Source organism: Myotis davidii, unplaced genomic scaffold (genome assembly GCF_000327345.1).
Source record: "Myotis davidii unplaced genomic scaffold, ASM32734v1 scaffold32, whole genome shotgun sequence".
NCBI classification, from domain to species: Eukaryota; Metazoa; Chordata; class Mammalia; order Chiroptera; family Vespertilionidae; genus Myotis; species Myotis davidii.
Genome location: NW_006286587.1, coordinates 713,405 through 731,952, shown reverse-complemented (window position 1 = coordinate 731,952; position 18,548 = coordinate 713,405). Strand labels below are relative to the sequence as shown.

The 18,548-nt window shown below is 47.3% G+C and overlaps 1 protein-coding gene across 1 annotated transcript in view; it reads right to left on the bottom strand.

Moving 5' to 3' along the window:
• Nucleotides 1-18,548, bottom strand: part of TMC2 (transmembrane channel like 2) — a 46,842-nt gene that overhangs the window by 27,667 nt on the left and 627 nt on the right. The window contains exons 2-7 of the mRNA XM_006758018.2: nt 18,483-18,530; nt 13,014-13,329; nt 10,434-10,586; nt 3,635-3,725; nt 1,608-1,689; nt 1,139-1,245 (exon numbers count right to left, since the gene is read on the bottom strand). Coding sequence (XP_006758081.1) covers nt 1,139-1,245; nt 1,608-1,689; nt 3,635-3,725; nt 10,434-10,586; nt 13,014-13,329; nt 18,483-18,530 — 797 coding nt within the window. The remainder of the gene's footprint in view (nt 1-1,138; nt 1,246-1,607; nt 1,690-3,634; nt 3,726-10,433; nt 10,587-13,013; nt 13,330-18,482; nt 18,531-18,548) is intronic.

The following is an 18,548-nucleotide window of genomic DNA, read 5'->3' as shown; positions in this document are numbered from 1 at the left end:
CACCTGATTCTCCGATCATGGCTGGGGGGCAGGGCAAAGGCGGCCCTGGGGGCTCTTAGCTCCCCACTGGGTTTCCGATCACTATCAGTGGCAGGGGGCTTCTTCCTGCTTTCACTTTCGCCTCCCTGCATTGTGCCTACATATGCAAATTAACCACCAGCTTAGTTGGCAGTTAATTTGCATATCGCTCTGATTAGCCAATGAAAAGGGTAGCGGTCATATGCCAATTACCATGTTTCTCTTTTATTAGTGTAGATGTAACATTTTTTTGCTACTAAGCACTATTATAACACACCATCAACTATTTCCAACTAATCTGGTTTAATTCACATTACATGAAAATCCTTTTAATTTCCTAATAAACAGACAATGCAGAAAAATTTCCCAAGGATGTGACTACAGATAGAATTGACTTCATATTCTCATGGAACCAGTTATAGCAAAATAGGGGTCAGTAAACTATCATAGAACCCATTAATACACCTGGAAGGAAGAAAATATTAAATGCAGACAGATAGTTATGTGAAAGTTTCTGAAGTAAATCCACTTGTGTACCCAGCACCAGCACCAAACAGCTCAGGCAGGACTATAGCAATTCGTGTGTTTGATGCTTAATGGACCAGAGGCGATGGGGGGGTTTAAGGGTTGCAGGAGGAGGAAGTTAGCACTATTGAGCACCTTTTGTGTGTGATGGATCCAATTTTCACATCAGTCTTTTTGTTTCACAATTGCTCATTGATAGGCAAGGACCTACCTATATTCACAATAGGATGATAGTTGAAAGAATAGTGAGGAGCACTAGTCAAATCCAATTTTTTTTTCTGTAATAATTATGATATAATGCATTCTACCCCTCTCTCTTTCTCTTTTTCAGGGTAAAAGAAGAAAACTCACTGAGATATTAATTTCCACTGATCTTAAAATGAGAGGTAGAAAAATGTAGAGTCCACATCTTAATTCAGAAATATTTTGGTTCCTTTTTTTTTTTTTAAACTGAGCTATCTGGGCAACTGATGTGAGTATAGAATCTAAAATGAATGACTGATTCTTTGTAAAACAGAGAGTACTTAATATAAATGAAGATGGTGGGTTATGATAAGCCTGAATACTACCAAAGACATACGAAGTTCTTTCTTACCTCTGGGATTATGACTAGCCCAAATATTAAGCCAAAAAGGACAAGGTTAACACCATACATCCATCGGAGAAAGATGAAATATGATGCCACTGAAGAACCAAAGTGACCTGGAGAGAGAAACAATGGGGGGTTTAAGGGTTGCAGGAGGAGGAAGTTGACGCTATTGAGCACTTTTTGTGTGTGATGGATCCAATTTTCACATCAGTCTGTGGCGTGGACATCCTGACCTCCGTTTTCTTTTTCTAAATAAGTAACGTGAGGCTCTCTGGGCTTAATGGATCTGCCTAACCTCCCAGAATCAGAAAGTGAAGTATCACAATTTAAATCTTTGTCTAGCTCGTCCATAGCCCGTTCTTTTCCCAGTACAACAGGATCTACAATAGTCTAATCAGAGGGACAAGAACACAATCCCAGCCCTTGGAAAAGACTTCAGTAAACCAGCTAAAAACAGTGACACTAAGATACTCACTTTCAATGTCCTTGATCTTCATTTCCCAGGGAATACACTGATTCTTGAAATTATCAAAGTCTCTCTTAAACTTGATCCATTTCTGAAATTAGACAGGCAATACCCTCAGTTCATTAACATGCTGCCTTGGGCCTTGGAGGGGCCCATTGATGCTGGAGGTGCACATTGATGTTGACATGTCAACATGAGGTCACATGTGGGTGAGGCACCCCCTTGGAGTCGGTGAGCCCAGGCTGCCAGAGGTGGATGCTAAATCTTCGCTTTAAGTCAGATGTGGAGTGAGAGAGAAACCAGGACAACACAATACCTTGCATTTGTCTACCGGACTGATAACACTTCAGGTTTGAACAGTTTATATATGAATTTAGAAATTTTGTATAGAATTTCTGATTTGGGGAATCAAATGGGTTAGCAACCTTTAGATACAGCTTCCTTTACCTTAAAACAGAAATTCAGTGGAAAAAAGAAATCTCACAACTCTCACAGCACACTTTGCAGACAGCCAAGTGCCTAAATCTGATAGGAATTGTTGCTAAACCACGATGCTGATGGGACTGGTAGAGGCCTCAGCCCATGGCTTCCCATTCTTCTCCTGGGTGAAACAATAGCCTGCTTTCTGTTTGTTTGTGTGTTTTTTTTTTCTGAAGAAAAGGAAAGCATCACACCCCTTTTCACAGTCTTTTCCCAGCTCCAATACTCAGAGTTTGTACCAGTCAGAAACCTCAGTAGCTGCCTGTCTGCTGGCTGGGTGAACATTTGTCAACTCTTCAGGGGGCTGCTTTCCAACAACCCCAGCCCCTGGAAATAAATCCATTTGGAATTTAAAAAATTCATAGAAAACAGCAAAGAGGCAGTAGGGAGAAGCTCCTCAGATCAGTGTCTATTATTACAAAGGCCTCCTAAGAACTTGTTCATGAAGGAAATGAGATTTTCCTTTGTAAATTCACTAAGGATGAAGGGAAATTTTGTCTGAAGGAATCAGACAGGCTTCCAGACCTGAAGGCTTTGACCATATTCTAATTGGGTGACTACTTAATAAAGAAGGAAACCATCTGTCAGAAGAGAGAGGGGAGAAGGGGGGCTCCTAGGGATAAGACTGGTTGATATCCCTAAGACAGGAAGGGAGGGCTGTGGGGAATGGCCGGTGGAGGACACTGGGCACTTCAGTCCCACTGCGTCATCTGCTTTCCTTAGTTCTGATTCTGTGCTCAAACATCATCTCTGGCTTATTTGGCTTCCTGTGTACGTCTGTCTATGAGGAGAGCATTTGCCCACCACCTGGACTCTCAGTATTTTGGTTTCTATGGCAGTAATTTTTCATTGCAAATTAATAGATTGGAATTGGGACTATGGTTTAGGTTTCCATAGAACTAACTCTACTGGGGGTGGGGGGAGGCATTGCTGATGTGGACTTCAGGTTTTCCAGTTCTTGTATCAGTTATTTCTCCGTGTGAATTAATAATCCCGTATCTGGTTTTAGATATCAGTCTCTTAAGCTTTATTAATGTGCATCCTCCCCCAAGATGGATCTCCTCTCAGGGTGCTGATAACATCAGTACAAAATACAGGCTTGCAAGGCTGAGGCCAACAGGGGTAATGAACGCTGCCAAGCGAGTCCCCTGGAGACACAGCCTGCCAGTTGGTCTCTTGGCAACCATCCGACAGCCCCTCAAGGCTGTAGGCATCTTGGCCTGAAAAGTGATGCCTAGAGGGGGAGCAGAAGCAGAGGGAGGCCCGGAGAAGTTCTGCATCAAAGCTCTCTATCCTACATTGGCTTAGAAAATCAGAAAACTGGGTGGGGTGTGGGCAGGAGAAGACCTCACATACCCTTCCACAGAGCTCCCTGAGATGGTAGCTGCTGCCCAGGGGCTGGGTTATTCATTGTGACTGTCATCTTGCTTACCGGCTGTATAGTCAACTGGACCTCACGCTCAGGATTCTGGGGGAACTGGACACAAATGGTGAGGCTGGGAGGTGCCTGTGATAGTCACCCACGTTCAGAAGTTTGTAGCCTCTGCATCACATACCTTAGTCATCAGCATCCTATAGGCGTAGAGTCGCTTGCCTTTCCCTTTTCCCAAGGCTCCTTCATACTTCTCCACAAATTCTTGGGCCTCCCTGGTTGGAAAAAAAAAAAGGCGGGGGCAGGAATTAACACCCAACCAAAAGAAATCTGAACTATGAGGGTGTCTATGTGATGGGACGCTGTGTTTTTATACTGCTTGTGGAGTATAATGCAAGTTTCATGAATGAAAGGTATTTTGCCTGTTCAGTCCCTGAAATTTCCTAAATACAAGCACAGTGCTTGCTATAGGGTAGGCACCTGTAGGCAGAATTTTGGCCTCCATGACCTTCATCCCCTGGTGGTACATTCATGAGTGGCAAAAGGGATTTGGCAGGTATGATATTACTGACTTTAAAATAGGAACATAGCGCCCTGACTGGTCTGGCTCAGTGGATAGAGCGTCGGCCTGCCGACTCAAGGGTCCCAGGTTCGATTCCGGTCAAGGGCATGTACCTTGGTTGCGGGCACATCCCCAGTAGGGGGTGTGCAGGAAGCAGCTGATCGATGTTTCTAACTCTCTATCCCTCTCCCTTCCTCTCTGTATGAAAAAGAGACTGTATTCAATCAATACGTTAAAAAAGTTCGTTTCTCTTCATTCCAGCAGTCAGACCAAAGGGAGCAGGGCTTCATTATAATGGAGCTGCCAGGCAGTTGGCTGAGCCTCATACAGTAACAAGAGTGTCGTTTCGCCCAGCCAGTGTGGCCCAGTGATTCAGCATCAACTATGAACCAGGTCACAGTTCAATTCCTGGTCAGGGTACATGCGTGGGTTGCAGGCTCGATCCCCAGTAGGGGTTGTGCAAGAGGCAGCCGATCAAGGATTTTCTCTCATCACTGATGTTTCTATCTTTCTCTCCTTCTCCCTTCCTTTCTGAAATCAATAAAATATATTTTTTTAAAAAATAGGGACATGATTTTGGGTTATCTGGAAGGGTCCAGTGTAATCACGTGAGCCCTTAAAAACAGAGGAGGAAGGCAGACGAGTCAGAGAAGAGTGGCAGAAGAGAAAGTTAAGGAAATTAGCAGCAGGGGAATTTCTGACTCTCTGTTGCTGGGGCCCCACATGAAAACCAAGAGAAGGAAATGAATCTGCCAAAAACCAGTGAGCCAATCAAAAGCTGGGCTGTCTGGGGTCAAGGCTCTGTAATGAGATTAGCAACTTGTATACCCACTCAAGGCAGTGAGCTGTCTGTGACTACCAACATCACCGAGACACCAAAGAACCATTTTCATGAAATCCATACTTTTGTCCTCTTTCTCTATCCTACAAATGGACAGACTTGTAAGCACGTGGAGTTTGCGTTTAACCACGCCCACTTTTAAGATTTGGGGACTTCAGATGAGGATTCTCAAAAGTGAAAGCCAGCTCTCGTGCCTGAGTCATTGAGCCCAGCAGCAAATGCTTTTCTTCTCCTCGCCCGCCCGTACTCTGTGTCCGGCCCCCAGGAAGCCCTCAGGAGAAGCGGGCTCAGCACGGGGTGCAAACTCTGAGGATCATTCACTGTGGAGACGCCACCTGATTTAATCATTTTGCTGAAGGAGCCTCTTGTGCCTGTGGGGTCTCTGACTCTCTCCTGTATGTGAGGTTCCCATACATACATATGTATGAAATTTGGCTATTTTCTCTTGTTAAAAGAAAAAGAATTTTGATGGACACAGTAAGCTAACATTTTTACAGTGAACTCCTTTACACATGTCCCCTGTGAGCCAGACCATCATGTTTTTCCTTACTGAGATGGGACTGGCTTATGCAAACACTGGCTCCTGCCCTGCGCTTCCCCATGGCTGCAAAGCTGACTTCCCTAGGGTGTTTCTGTCCCCTCCCTGTCAGCAGTGTTCTTTCAAACAAAGGACAAAAGCCACATTTGAGACAATTTCAGTCATTATTTCTTTGATGATGTTTTAGGTCCCGTTCTCTTTCTCCTTTTCTTCTGGGACCCACTTTTCCCCTTCACATCCAGGGCAAGGGATTTGGAGAAGAACTGACGTTAGATCATTTGTTATAGTCTTACAGGTGCCCGCGGCTCCGCTCATGCTCTCCCCAGACTATCTTCTCTCTATTGTTCAGGTTGGGTAATTCTCTTGCTCTACCTTCAACTTCGCTGTTACTTAACTCTCCTCTCTTCATTCTGCTGTTGAGCCCAATTTTTGAGTTTTCAGAAATTTCAGTTTTGTTTTTTTTTAATTTCTAGTTGTTCCTCTATATCGTCTATTTCTTTTCTTGGCCTTTCTATTTCTTCATTTGCTTCATATGTTCATAATATAATAGTTTCTTTACAATCCTGGCCAGGTATTCCAACATCTATGTCATCTCAGTATTAGCATCTGTTGATGGGCTTTTATTATTCAGTTTGAGAGCTCCCTGGTTCTTGCTGTGACAAGTGATTTTCAGCTGAGGTCTGGACATCTGGTGCATTACATCATGAGACCCCGAATCTCATGCCAACATTGTGTTTCAGCAGGCGTCCTCTGACACGGCTCTAGTCGGTGAAGGGGATGCTGCCTGGTTACCCAGGTGGCAGTCCAGGTCCTTCGCTTGCCTCCTCTGACACGCAGGGCTGGGCAGGACTCTTTGTTACTGCTGAGCTGGAGTGGGAGCTCAGGCTCCCACCAGGTTTCCACCCACATCATCCTAACTGGGAGGGACACCTTGTTCCTGCCACGTGGTGGTAAAAGTCCAGACTCTCCGTGTGGTCTCCGCTGACACCATGGGGGGAGGGCGGGCTCACTGCTGCCCACTCTCTCCCCAAGGTGAGAGGGGATGGATGAAAGTCCCTGCTCCCCACTCAGTTTTCTCTGATACCTCCTGGGGGCACCATGTCATAACCTGGCAAGGAAGGAAACCTAGGCTTCCCCACTTAACTATATATGTATATTTTGGTTAATCCTCACCTGAGGATATTTTTTCCATTGGTTTTTTTATAGCAAATGGAAGGGAGGGGGAGAGACTGAGAGAAACATCGATGTGAGAGAGACACATTGAAGGTTGCTTCCCACAAACATCCCGACTGAGGCCGGGGATCGAGCCTGCAACCGAGGTACATGCCGTTGACTGGAATTGAACCTGCAACGCTTCAGTCCGAAGGCCAACCCTCCAACCACTGAGCCAAACCGGCTAGGGCCCCCACTGACTTCTGTTGCTAGGGGTGGGGGTGGAGCTGCTGTTTTATTTGTGGGGTTTGGCTGGAGTAGGGTTGTTGTTGTCTGTTTTCTGTCTTGCCAGGCTGTCCATTTTCTGGTCCTTTGGCCAGAGAGAGCAGGCTTTTCTTCAGGAATTTTTTGTATATGTTGGTGTTGCTGGGTTGCCAGCTGCTCTAGCTGGGTGCATAGGCAAAAAGAAAGAAAGAAATCCTGGAACTCAATGCCCAGGCATTTCTTTGGTCCTGAGGTCCTTAGCCAGTCTGCCTTCATCTCTGCACCTTACAGAGTCTCTTAAGTTTGCTTTACATGCAAACTTCCAAGGTTTTGGTTGTACTGAGTGGGTATATCTACTCCATCCTCCCGAGAAGGGAATTCTTCATCTCTCAGAAGAAAGCAAGCTGAGGAAAACGTCTGATTAATTTTACTACGATTAAAGCAAACATCCCTGACTTGTGGGCACTAGTTGGTCTTTTGCCAACATTGCAGCCCACCGTGTATCATTATTAATCATGTCCATTAATAATGCCTTTTCTGATCACCTTTGTTCCCGTCCTTATTTCCCAGGGCTCAGCATGGTGTCTGGCACAAAGATATCCAACTTTTAATAATAACTACTGTTCATTAATTGCATATTATGTACTGGGCATTTCAAATAAATATTTTTATTTTGTCAGAAAAACTCTACAAGGTAGATATTATTATTCCTATTTTACAAATGAGGAGTGTGAGGCTCAGAGAGGTTAAGGGAGGGAAACCAGACTGAGAGGGCTTAGCCAGCCACAGCCACCCAGATGTGGCAGAGGCGTGAATGCAGGCTGCCCCAATTCACTGCTATGGCTCCTCAGACCTCGCCGTTCTTTTTTGATGATCTACAACAACTATGCCCAGGCCGGCCAGCTGCCCGAGTGGGCCAGAGGCTGGGGCCCCCCCACCATTGCTTCTAAAATAAAGAGAATGTAGTCTGGGCATGCTATCTGCTATTGAAGAGTTCACCGCCAGAAGAGGAAACCATACAGGAGGCAAAGGCGTGCATTCTAGAATGTCTAGTAATTCTGGAGAAGTGATTACAAAGTAAGAATGCAGGTTCGAGGGCCAGGATTCCTGAGTTCAAATCCTGATCAGGCCACTTAACTCACTATGTGACTTTGGGCAATTTACTCGATTGCTCTGTGTCTCAGATTGCTCATCAGTAAAATGGGGACAATGATAGCAGTCCCCTACACCACAGGGTGGTGATGAGGATTAAATGAATTGGGACACATACAGCACTCAGACCAGGGCCTGGCACATAGGGAGTGCTCAGCACATGTTGGCTATGTATAAAAGAAAGAACATTAGAAGATGCATCAGATTTGGCTCTGCAAACAAGAGCATCCAGTCAAATGAGGGGCAGTGCCTGGGCATCAGAGTGGCTGTTAATAACTGAGCCTGAATGTGGGGAGGGGCATTGGGGAGGGACAATGGGGACTTCATTGCAGAGGAGTCACTTGGTCTGAGTCTTGCAGATGTGGAGTGGAGCCCCAGAGACTGGAGCCTTAGGTATGAGTCTGGGATAAGGAGTCTTGCAAGAGGGAAGAGAAAGGAAGGGGGTCTGGAGGGGGGGACCACTGTTCGCTGGGAGACCTGAGCAAGTGAAAGAGACAATTCTTTCCAGCTTTTCAGGACGTAGTCACTTCCCACCCCCACCAAGGGTGGGAACTCTTCCTCCTGTCTGGGGGGGATGTCAGACTTCTCCGTGGGCAACTGAGCAGCCCTGGGGGATTTTCATGGCCCCTGAGACGTCCAGCCAGCTGGGGATCTCATTTCCATAAGCACCAAGGTGCTCTTTTTCCACTGTTAATAAAAGATGTGTTCAGCTGACACCTGAGTGGGGATGAGGCTCTGTTGGAGTGACAGATGGCTGTGCTGCTCTGACAGAGGAAGAACCCGGCCCTGAGGGAGCAGGAGAGACTCAGACAAACAAGGACTGCTGCCCAGAGCAGTACCTACAGCCCAAATCATAGCCATTTAATCCAACATATTAAAAATTCACAATTCCTATATGTAACCAATATAAAATATTAATCACTTATTTCACATTCTTTTTGTATTATCTTCAAATCTGGTGTTCATCTTGCTCCATGCGTGATGATTTAAATTTAAATAAATTAGTATTAAAAAATGCAGTTTCTCAGTCACACTGATGGGGAAAATAAGACATTTTGGGGGGCTTTTTTTGGTTGCCTGGTATTCTATAACAGCACTAACTGCTTTTCAAGTGCTCAGAAGCCACAGGTGGCTACTCTGTTAGTGCAGATTTAGAGCATTTCCATCCCAGAAGGTTCTGTGGGCCAGCCCTGGCCTGGAAGCACCCCAGGGAGCCATCTTCCTGCAGCTGCATGGGAGACAATGTAATAATTTGCAGGACAGTGAGTAAACTCTGCCAGGGCCCTTGTAAGGGCCTGTAAGGGTTTGTGCAGCCAGCATCTTTACTATGCCTGATGGAGGCAAACAGAGTTAAAATAAAACTGCCAAATTGTTCTAAATAATAGACGGGGAGGCAGTTGACTTGAGCCATGAAGAAACTGAGGTGTGAAAGAAAGCAACCAAAGAACTTGTATGCATGTATGTATGACCCATGGACACTGACAATGGGGTGGTGAGGGCCTGAGGTGGGGGACAGGGGTGGGCTGGAAGGGGTCGATGGGGCAGGGGATGGGGGGCGGGGAAGGGACATATGTAATACTTTCAACAATAATGATTTTAAAAAAGAAAGAAACTCAGGTGTGAGAGGAGCCGGGGAAAATGTCTTCATAGAGAGGAATGGGGAAGGGAGTGTCACCCCAACCCTGTGGCAGAAACATGGAAGAAAGACTCGGGGGAAATGGTAAGTGTGGATGGGAGTTGTTTAGTAGAAAACCAGAAGTTAGGTAATGTGACTCCTGTTCTTATCTCAAAACTGCAGTAGACACTCAAGAATCATAAAATGCTGGTGTGCCAGCCGTCATATGGACACCGGAGGAGTGGCTGAGTTGAAAACAGGACTTAGGAGTGTGTGTTCATGGAGCATCGTCGAAAGCTTGGCCCTGTGGTAGGTATTTGGGACATGTGAGTAGCTGAGACAGGCCCCCTCCTGCTCTCCGCAGTGTGAGTGTGTTACACATGGAGGGGTTCTGGGTGCTTAAAACACGAGAGGTCTGAGTCTGTTGAGATGGGGGCGGGGGGGTCACAGAAAGCCCCCCAAAGAAGGCATGTCTATGTTGGGCTGCGAGGGAAGCACAGAAACCACCAGAAGGGGTGGGAGTGAGACAGAAGGGGCAGCCAGGCACTGGAAGGGTGGGGCCCAGACAGGAGCACCAGGATTCTGTCTCTCTGGTCTGGCCCAGCTCCTTGCATAATAAACAGTAGAGTCTCAATCAACAGTCCCGGCTCACGGCTCACGCTGGTCTTGGCTGTAAGGGCAACTCCCCTGTCCCTCAGCACCGTGCTTGTGCTGGGGACAGAGGGGGCCAAGGAGAGGGGGAGGGTGAATCCCCTTCCTGTGAAGCCCCCTTGGGGCAGAGAGGAGGAAGGGCCTTGGAGCCCATCAGGAGGAGCGGAGCTTTTGGAAGGTGGGAGGTCCTGGCCGACCCACTGCTCACCTGAGCTCTGTAAGCTTCTTCGCCATGGGCCAGGGCTTGTTGCGCATGTGGGTGATGAGCTTTTTCTTCTCTTCCACCTGCTCCAGGATCCTGGCCAGCTCCTCCTCAGACAGAGACTCCCTGGCAGAGGCGCTGGAGGCCAAGGAGGGCGATCTGGAGGAGAGCCAGGGTAGAGCAGAGAGTGAAAAGGAGGCGCATGTGGGATCAGAGGAGCCCATAGTCAGACAGGTGGGCTACGCACCAGACACTCACAGCTCTGACCACCCTAGCAGGTCTGCGCCTGCTCAGAACCCCTCAGTGACTCCCGCCTCCTGTAGAAGAGGCCTGTAGCTCTGTCCTGTAGCTCAAGGCACTGGGAGGAAGGCCTCCACAAATTCTACTTCTCCGAGTCCTCCCCACATACCAGACTCTAGCACCGTGCTGTCCAATAGAAATACAATGCGTGCCACATACTGTAATTTTAAATTTTTTAGTAGCCCCATTAAAGTGCTAAAAGGAAATGGGTAAAATTAACTTTTAATAATGCCTTTCATCTAATCCAATATATTAAAAATTATAATTTCAGCATGTAATCAATATAAAAATTATTAATGAGATATTTTCCATTCTTTTTGTATTGTCTTCAAAGTTTGGTGTTCGTTTTGCACTCACAGTGCCTGTCAATTCAGACATTAAGTTTTCATTAAGCATATCAGATCTGTATTTGAATTTCATAAAATTTGTAATTGAAAAAAGTAGATTCACGTACCTCAATTTTTTGAGACGTACTTAAAAGTTTCCCAACAAATGAAGCAAGTAGCAGAATGTCATTTTCTTTTGACATTTGCATCTGCATCGACAAAAGTTTGTCTTTTTTAAAGAAATGCTTTGGCTTTAAAGTAATTGATTTCAAAACTACATCTGTCTGTCCAAGTTAAGTACATTTACTAACTCTTGGGTCAGCTCTATATTGGCATCCAATTAAAATTAAATTGAATGGGACATTCAGACCCTTGGTCACGCTAGCAACATTCCTAGTGCCCAGCATGTGGCTGGCTGCTGTTGTATGGACGACATTGCTGCAGAGAGCTCTCCGCTGGGCACCCTGTCGTGTGATGACCCTCAGCCTCTCATGGACAGGACTATGTGCTCAGCTGCCACAGAGTCCAGATTCTTGTGTGTGCTCCTCACCGACTCCTTCTGTCATAAGAACAGTGATGCGCAGCTGAGTTTGATTTAATCTGATCAACTTGGTTTAATTGGATCAGAAGGTCACAGTTCGATTCCTAGTCAGGGCACATGTCCAAGTTGTGTGCTTGATCTCCCAGTAGGGGGCATGCAGGACGCAGCCAATCAATGATTCTCTCCGTCTCCCTATCTCTCTTAAATAAATTATATATATATATCCCCTACTAGTCTGTGGGGAACAAAGCTGAGGCTTTTTCATCTCTCTGAGCCCTGTGATGGGCATGGATGAGTCCTGGTCTGTACCCCTTACTTTGCATCTGCCATCCAGACACTGGTGGTCCGTTTAGGATGGTGCAACTTCCCTCTAAAGTTTGGAACACTCCAAGGCCCATTGACAGTGCATTCAAGTTCTCTTTAAGTTGTTAAGGGCACTACTCATCCTTTACCCTCTTAGCTCATGTCCAGGGACAACCAGACAGTAGACAAAAGCCCTAACAGCCAAGGAGGGCTGACATGGGTGACAGGAGGAATCAGTGGCCAGTTTGAGGGCCTGAGTTCCATCTCTGTAAAGGTGGAAAGGCACCATGGACAATGACTGGGGGTGTGGGTGAAGAGGGTTTGTTGGAACCTGGGGGAAGGAATGTCAACTTCACCATAATCCTAATACCTCCACTGTTTCAAAAGCCTCCCCGCCCATTACCAACAGGGATTCTTCCAACATCTTGAGAAGTGAACAATGCAAAAAGGGGAGGCGAAGAGAGCGAGCTGTCCATTCAAAATTGGGAGCAAAACATGGAACTCAAGTTTTGACTTGTCAGTTCTGTAAGCTGGTTCTGTTCATCAACCCACGTGTGCTAGCGCTAATGAACAAAGGAAACAAAACAGCTGAAGCAAACCCCAAATCCTCGAACTTCAGAGCTGGTGGAACCCTTGAAGGTCTTTTAGATCAATGCTGTGTTTCACAGAGGAGGACACAGGTCCGGATGAGGGAAATGATGTACTTAAAGCCCTCCTATGAGTCCTAAATCCAATTTTGTTCATTTCTATCAGCTCCTCTGCAAGAGCTGTGGCGAGTCACCCACTGGAATCAGGAGATTTGGAGTCTTGTCCTACCCTGCAGCCTCACCTCCCCACTCAGCGCTTCCACTTGCTCTGGTGTGAGATGAGGTGTTGAGTGGCGCGTGCCCAGTGACCACTCCACCTGGATGGCCATTACCCCCGGGTTCTGCCCCAGATTCGGAGAGGTGGGCAGAGGCAAGTAGAAGCAGGAGAAGAGAGCAGGGCAGCCTGTTTGTAAGGTGGTGGTGTGTGTGTGTGTGTGTGGGGGGGGCGTCCTCATCAGGAGAGGGAGAAAGACCAGCAGAAGAGGGAAAGCATGACTAAAAACACACCTGAATCAGAGCCACAACACACCTGTGTTTCTTCAGTTGCTTCCACATCTCCTTCTTCGGCACCTCCTTTTCCTTCTTCGGGGATGCTCTCTGCTCCTTAAGAGAAGCCTTCCCATCCTTCTTCTTCTTCCTCCCCTCTCGGGTCCTCTGGGCTGTGCTCCGCTTCGGTTTCCCCAGCTCTTCTCGGTGTCTCCTGTGCTCTACCTGCTTCCTTTGGGGGGAGTCTGGCCTTGGGCTGCCCTTGGCCCCCTTCTGGCCAGCAGGGCCTCCGCACCTGCCTGTCACACTCTCTGCTTTGAGGGCCGGCTTCCTGGAGGGTCTCCTCCCAGAGTTGTCACCTGCAGGGGCAGGAAAAAGACAGGTCCCAGCTGTGAGAAATCAGATGTTCAAGATGCTTCTTGGAGCTTGTTGGCTCCAAAGGCCTCTTTTGGAGCCTCTGGTCTTGGGTGAAAATTAACGTCTCCCTCCTTTGACCAGTTGGCACTCTGACACACTCTTGCCTATCCTCAGGTAGAAATCCAGGCACATGCCTTTCTTCTTTCTCGGAGTGCAGTCCCTTGGACTCAGAGCTGAATCATCTCCTGACTCCCAGGGTCAAGACCAAGTCTGGGCCTCTGTTTGGTAAGGCTGGATCACTGAGGCAGGAACGACCCAGCTGGCTTCATTCGCCAGGGCTTTTGCCCCTCATGTGCCCCTGCCTGGCATGAGGGAAACGATAGGAGGTGAGAGCAGCAGGGCCTGTTTCTCAGCATGGCCGTGCAGTCCACAGGTTCAGTCAGGAGGCAGAGGGAGAGGGGAAATGTGGGCGAGAGCCTTTGTTCTAGTTCCAGAGGGAAGGAATGGATGAGGCAGAGTAAGCAGGGTTAGGGATGGCTGGTTTGAATAATTTCAAAAAGACCCAGAATAGCCTACATAATATTGGAGGAGAACAAAGTTGGTCAACAGACATTATCTAACATCAAGGTTTACTATAAAGCTGTAATAATCAAGACAGTGTGGTGTTAGTGAAAGAATAGACAAATACACTAATAGAGCAGAATAGAGAGGCCAGAAAAAGACTCACATAAATGTAGCCAACTGACCTTTGACAAAGGCAGTTCAATGGCGATAGTATGTTTTACCAGATGGTACTGGAAAACTGGACATTGCATCACATGCAAAATAATAATAACAATAATAATAATAATAATAATAATAATAATGTAGACACAGACCTTATACCTTTCACAAAAATTAACTGAAAATGGAGCATAGATCTAAATGTAAAATGCAACAGATAAAACTCCCCAAAGATAACAGAAGAGGATACCTAGGTGATCTTGGGTTTTGCAATGACATTTTGAATCCAACACCTAAAGCATGATGGATAAGTTAAAAGGAAAAATGGACAAGTTGGACTTCATTAAAATTAAAAAGTTCTGCTCTGCAAAATCACTGTTAAAAAATTAAAAACAAAACAACAACACAACAACAACAAAATAAAAATATAAAAAAGAAAGAAAGTGAAAAGACAAGTCACAGGCTGGAAGGAAACATTTGCAAAACGCATATCTGAAGAGAACTGGTATCTAAAGTCTACAAAGACCTATTAAAACTCCACAATAAGAAAATAGCTCAATTTAAAAATGTGCAATGGATCTCAACAGGTACCTCTCCAAAGAAATACACAGATGGCAGATAGGTATAAAAAAGAAGCCAACATCATATGTCTTCAGGGAACTATGAATTAAACCAAGAATGACTTGTTAGGTGACTAACAACATTAATTGCTAGTGAGGATGTGGAGTAATACATTTAGAACTATGATCCTTTTTGAATTAATCTTTGTGAAGGCTGAGGAATGCAAAATGTTACAGCCGCTTTGGAAAACAATTTGGCGGTTTCTTACAATGCTAAACACAGGTTTCCCCTAGAATTCAGCAGTTACACTTGTAGGGGTTTATCCAAATGAACTGAAAACTTAGGTCCACATAAAAACCTGCACACAAATGTTTACAGCAGCTTTACGTATAATTGCCAAAAACTGGAGGCAAACAAGACGTCCTTTAATAAGCGAATGGATAAGTAAACTGTGGTGCATCCAGACAACAGAATATTATTCAGTGATCAAATGAGCTATGAAGCCCTGAAAAGACACGGAGGGACCGACCTTAAATGCATACTCCTAAGTGAAAGAAGACAGTCTGAAAAGGCTATGTACTATTTGATCCCAACTATGTGACATCTGGGAAAGGCAAAACTATAGAGACTGTGCCCTGGCTGGTGTGGCTCAGCTGGTTGGAGCATCATCCCACACACCAAAAGGTGACAGGTTTGTGGGTTTGATTCCCATTAGGGCACATACCCAGGTTGTGGGTATCTCCGATGGGAGTACATATGGGAGGCAACCGATCGATGTTTCTCTCTCACATGGATGTTTTTCTCTCTCTCCCCTCCTCTCTCTCTCAAATCAATAAGAAAAAAGCATGTCCTTGGGTGAGGATTTAAAAAAGATTTTTAAAAACACCCATGGAGACAATAAAAAGATCAGTGGTTGCCGGGGGGGGGGGCAGAAAGGATGCTAGGTGGAGCACAGAGCATCATTTTCAGGGTGTACTAGTCTGTGTGATATTGTAATGGTGAATGCATGACATTATGCATTTGTCAAAATTTGTACAGACAACACAAAGAGTGACTCCTAACGTAAACTGTGGACTTTAGCTAATAATAATGTATTAATATTGCTTCATCAGTTGTAACAAATGCACCACACTGACGCAAGATGCTAAAAATAGGAGAATCTGGCGGGGGGGGGCGGGCAGGAAAGAAGATTGTATATGGGGGCTCTTTCTGTTTTCTATGCAACTTTTCTGTGCATCTGAAACTGATCCGCTCGGCCTGAATAGTGACCACAAGGTGAGAGTGAGAGTGAGAACTGAAACCATGTACCCCATGCTCAGCCTGGACATAGAGCCCAAACTACACGTTAGTGTCTACATGAAGATGACTTTGTGCTATGCCTGTCTTCATTAGCATGGCTGTATTTTTCCAGGAATTTCCTGCCCAGGCAAACGGCTCATTACAGGATTTTCCCACAGCTCCATCACCTCTTCAATGAAAAGCACCACAGGCAATTTGCACCCTTAGATTCTTTGAAAGCTTTGCCTCAAAATCCCGGCCATGCTATTTATTGTGGACTGGTCTATCATAATTCTTACCCAATCCTAAACAAGCCCCCACTTGAAAGACCTGCCTTGAATCAAATTTTCAATTCTCAATAAATTCTGACTGCCCCGCTCCGCTGAGACAGTGCCAAAGCTTGCCTGTAAGCAACACATCAGCTCTGTCTTATCAACAGGCTGTGTTCTTCATACTTAGGGAGCCAGCTTTTGACAATAAATTAGATCAACGTATTTTGCTTTTAGAAAGGAGAAATAAACGGCGTACTAAAGAAAGAGGCCGTGGAAATAGAGAGTGATGAATTACAATTGGGAGGGTTGAAAACGCCTCTCAAAGAACTGATGTTTATGCTGAATCTTGAAGGTTGAACAGGACTTTGCCAAGAGAAGAAAGGGGTAGAGACAGAGAGGGGGTGGTGGTCAATGGTGGAGGGATTGTGAGCCGAGGAAACAGGGGATTGAGGGCCCCGGTGGAAATGCCGAGGGGTCTGGGCATGGGTTACCGAGGCAGAGCTGAGTCTCGGGTAAGATCCCGTGCTGGCGCGGGGACTGTGGAGAGTAGGGGTTACTCAGAAAACAGTACATGCCCTTGGGCAGTTGGATTGAAATCCGAAGGGTGAGGGTGTGATACTGGGGCGTGTTTTTCAGGACGTGGCTGCAGTAATGGGTCATGCTAGCTGCACTGAAGGGGCTATCGGGCGGGGACACTGGCTCCCAGTCACTGCAGGGCAGGCCCTGTGGGCATGTTTGTTTCACTTGCTGTGCAGGCAGGAAGAGGCATCAAGCAGGACAACAATCCCCATTGGGACGTGGCTCCCAATTGCTGCAGTCGCTTCAGGGACCTGTGAGATCGCTGGTGTAAAAAGCACATTGGAAAGCACTGAGTGCGATTTACAGACTCGAAGACAGGAAGCACATGTGTGTGTGGCAGGCAGCTCTCTTCGCCCAGTCCTGCCCTAACCGTGTCTTCTCCTTCTCACCTCCTGGGGGGAAAGGGTTTTGGGTAAGACAACGTAAAGAAAGATAATTTGGTCATAATGATAATTCATCCACGTTAGGAAGCTGGTCAGGATCAGCCAGTGAGAGATGGGTTGTCTTGTAGATGCTCTCCTCTTGGAGGAGAGATGGAGCCAGGAACAAATCCTCTCCCTCCAAAGACATGGAGGAGGGTGAGACTGTGCGTGTCGCCGCAGCTGCGACCCCAGGAGAGCCCTAGCACTGAGCCGGGTGGCGGGGAGCCGGGTGGGTGCAGAAGGGGAAGGACTGTGGAGAACCAGACCCCAGCATCCTGCAGACAAGGAGTGGAGCTGGCCCTCCCTCACCCGGCCACAGCAAGGCACACTTTCTCATGCTCGCTCTCATGTCTCTGCAGGGAGCTATGGGCTGGATGGGGTGGCGGGTGGGGTAGGGAGGAGGGACAGTGACCAAGGGGCAGCTGGAGTGTTGAGATGCCAGTGGTGCCTTTACACCAGCTCCCTCCTGCCCAGAGCCCGGGCTCCCCTGCCCATTCCCTTGTCACAGAGATGCCTCACCAAGGACTCAGGCCCCAGGCAGTGGGGACAATGGGGGACAGGAGGGAAGAACTTGGCAGAGGAGGCAGAGGAGGTGGACCTTGGAGCCAGCTCCCCCACACACTGTGCACCAGGGTGGGGGTCAGAACAAGTCCCTTCCCTTCAAAATGGGGTGGGGAGATCTCTCCCACCCCCCCAAAACCATCGCTCCCCAAGATTCTGCTTCCTCACCTGCAAGGGGGGCCCTGACTGGGATGTGAGGAGGAGAAAATGGCATTGTATCCACAGCTTGTCTCATGGTATGAAGTGAAGGACGGCCACCCTGTGGGCAGGGCTTCTGCCCTCCTAATGGCAGGGGAGGGTCTTCTCTCCAGCCTATGAGGTCCTCAGAGCAGCCCACCCCCTCTGGGCAAGCCCTCGTGGCTCACATTCCGGATGAGAAGAGGATGAGCACCCACTACTGCTGGGATTTGTGGAGGTTAAGAGTGTGCGGCTGGAGTCTGTGCCTGGGTGTGAGTCCTGACGCCACCCTCCCCGCAGGCTGGGGAGTGCTCACTGCTTCCCAAGACTCATCTCAAAGTGTCACAACTCTGGGCGTCTTCCTGACCCCTGGGCTGCGGGCAGGCCCTCCCTGTGCAGCATCCGCCCCCTCTCCAGTTAAGCCTCCTGCTTGGGGAGCTCCTCACAAAGACAGGGAGGAAGGAAGGGAGGAAGAAGGATGGAAGAGATGGAGGATGGAAGAGATGGAGGATGGAGGAGATGGCGCTGGGCTGCCAGCCGGAGTGGGCACTGCAGGCTCCCGGGAACGAATCACCACCTCACCTGTGCCTGGAGAGCCGCTCCTAGACCTTCCTCTCGCTCCACCTCCTGCTGTAAGAGATGGACGGG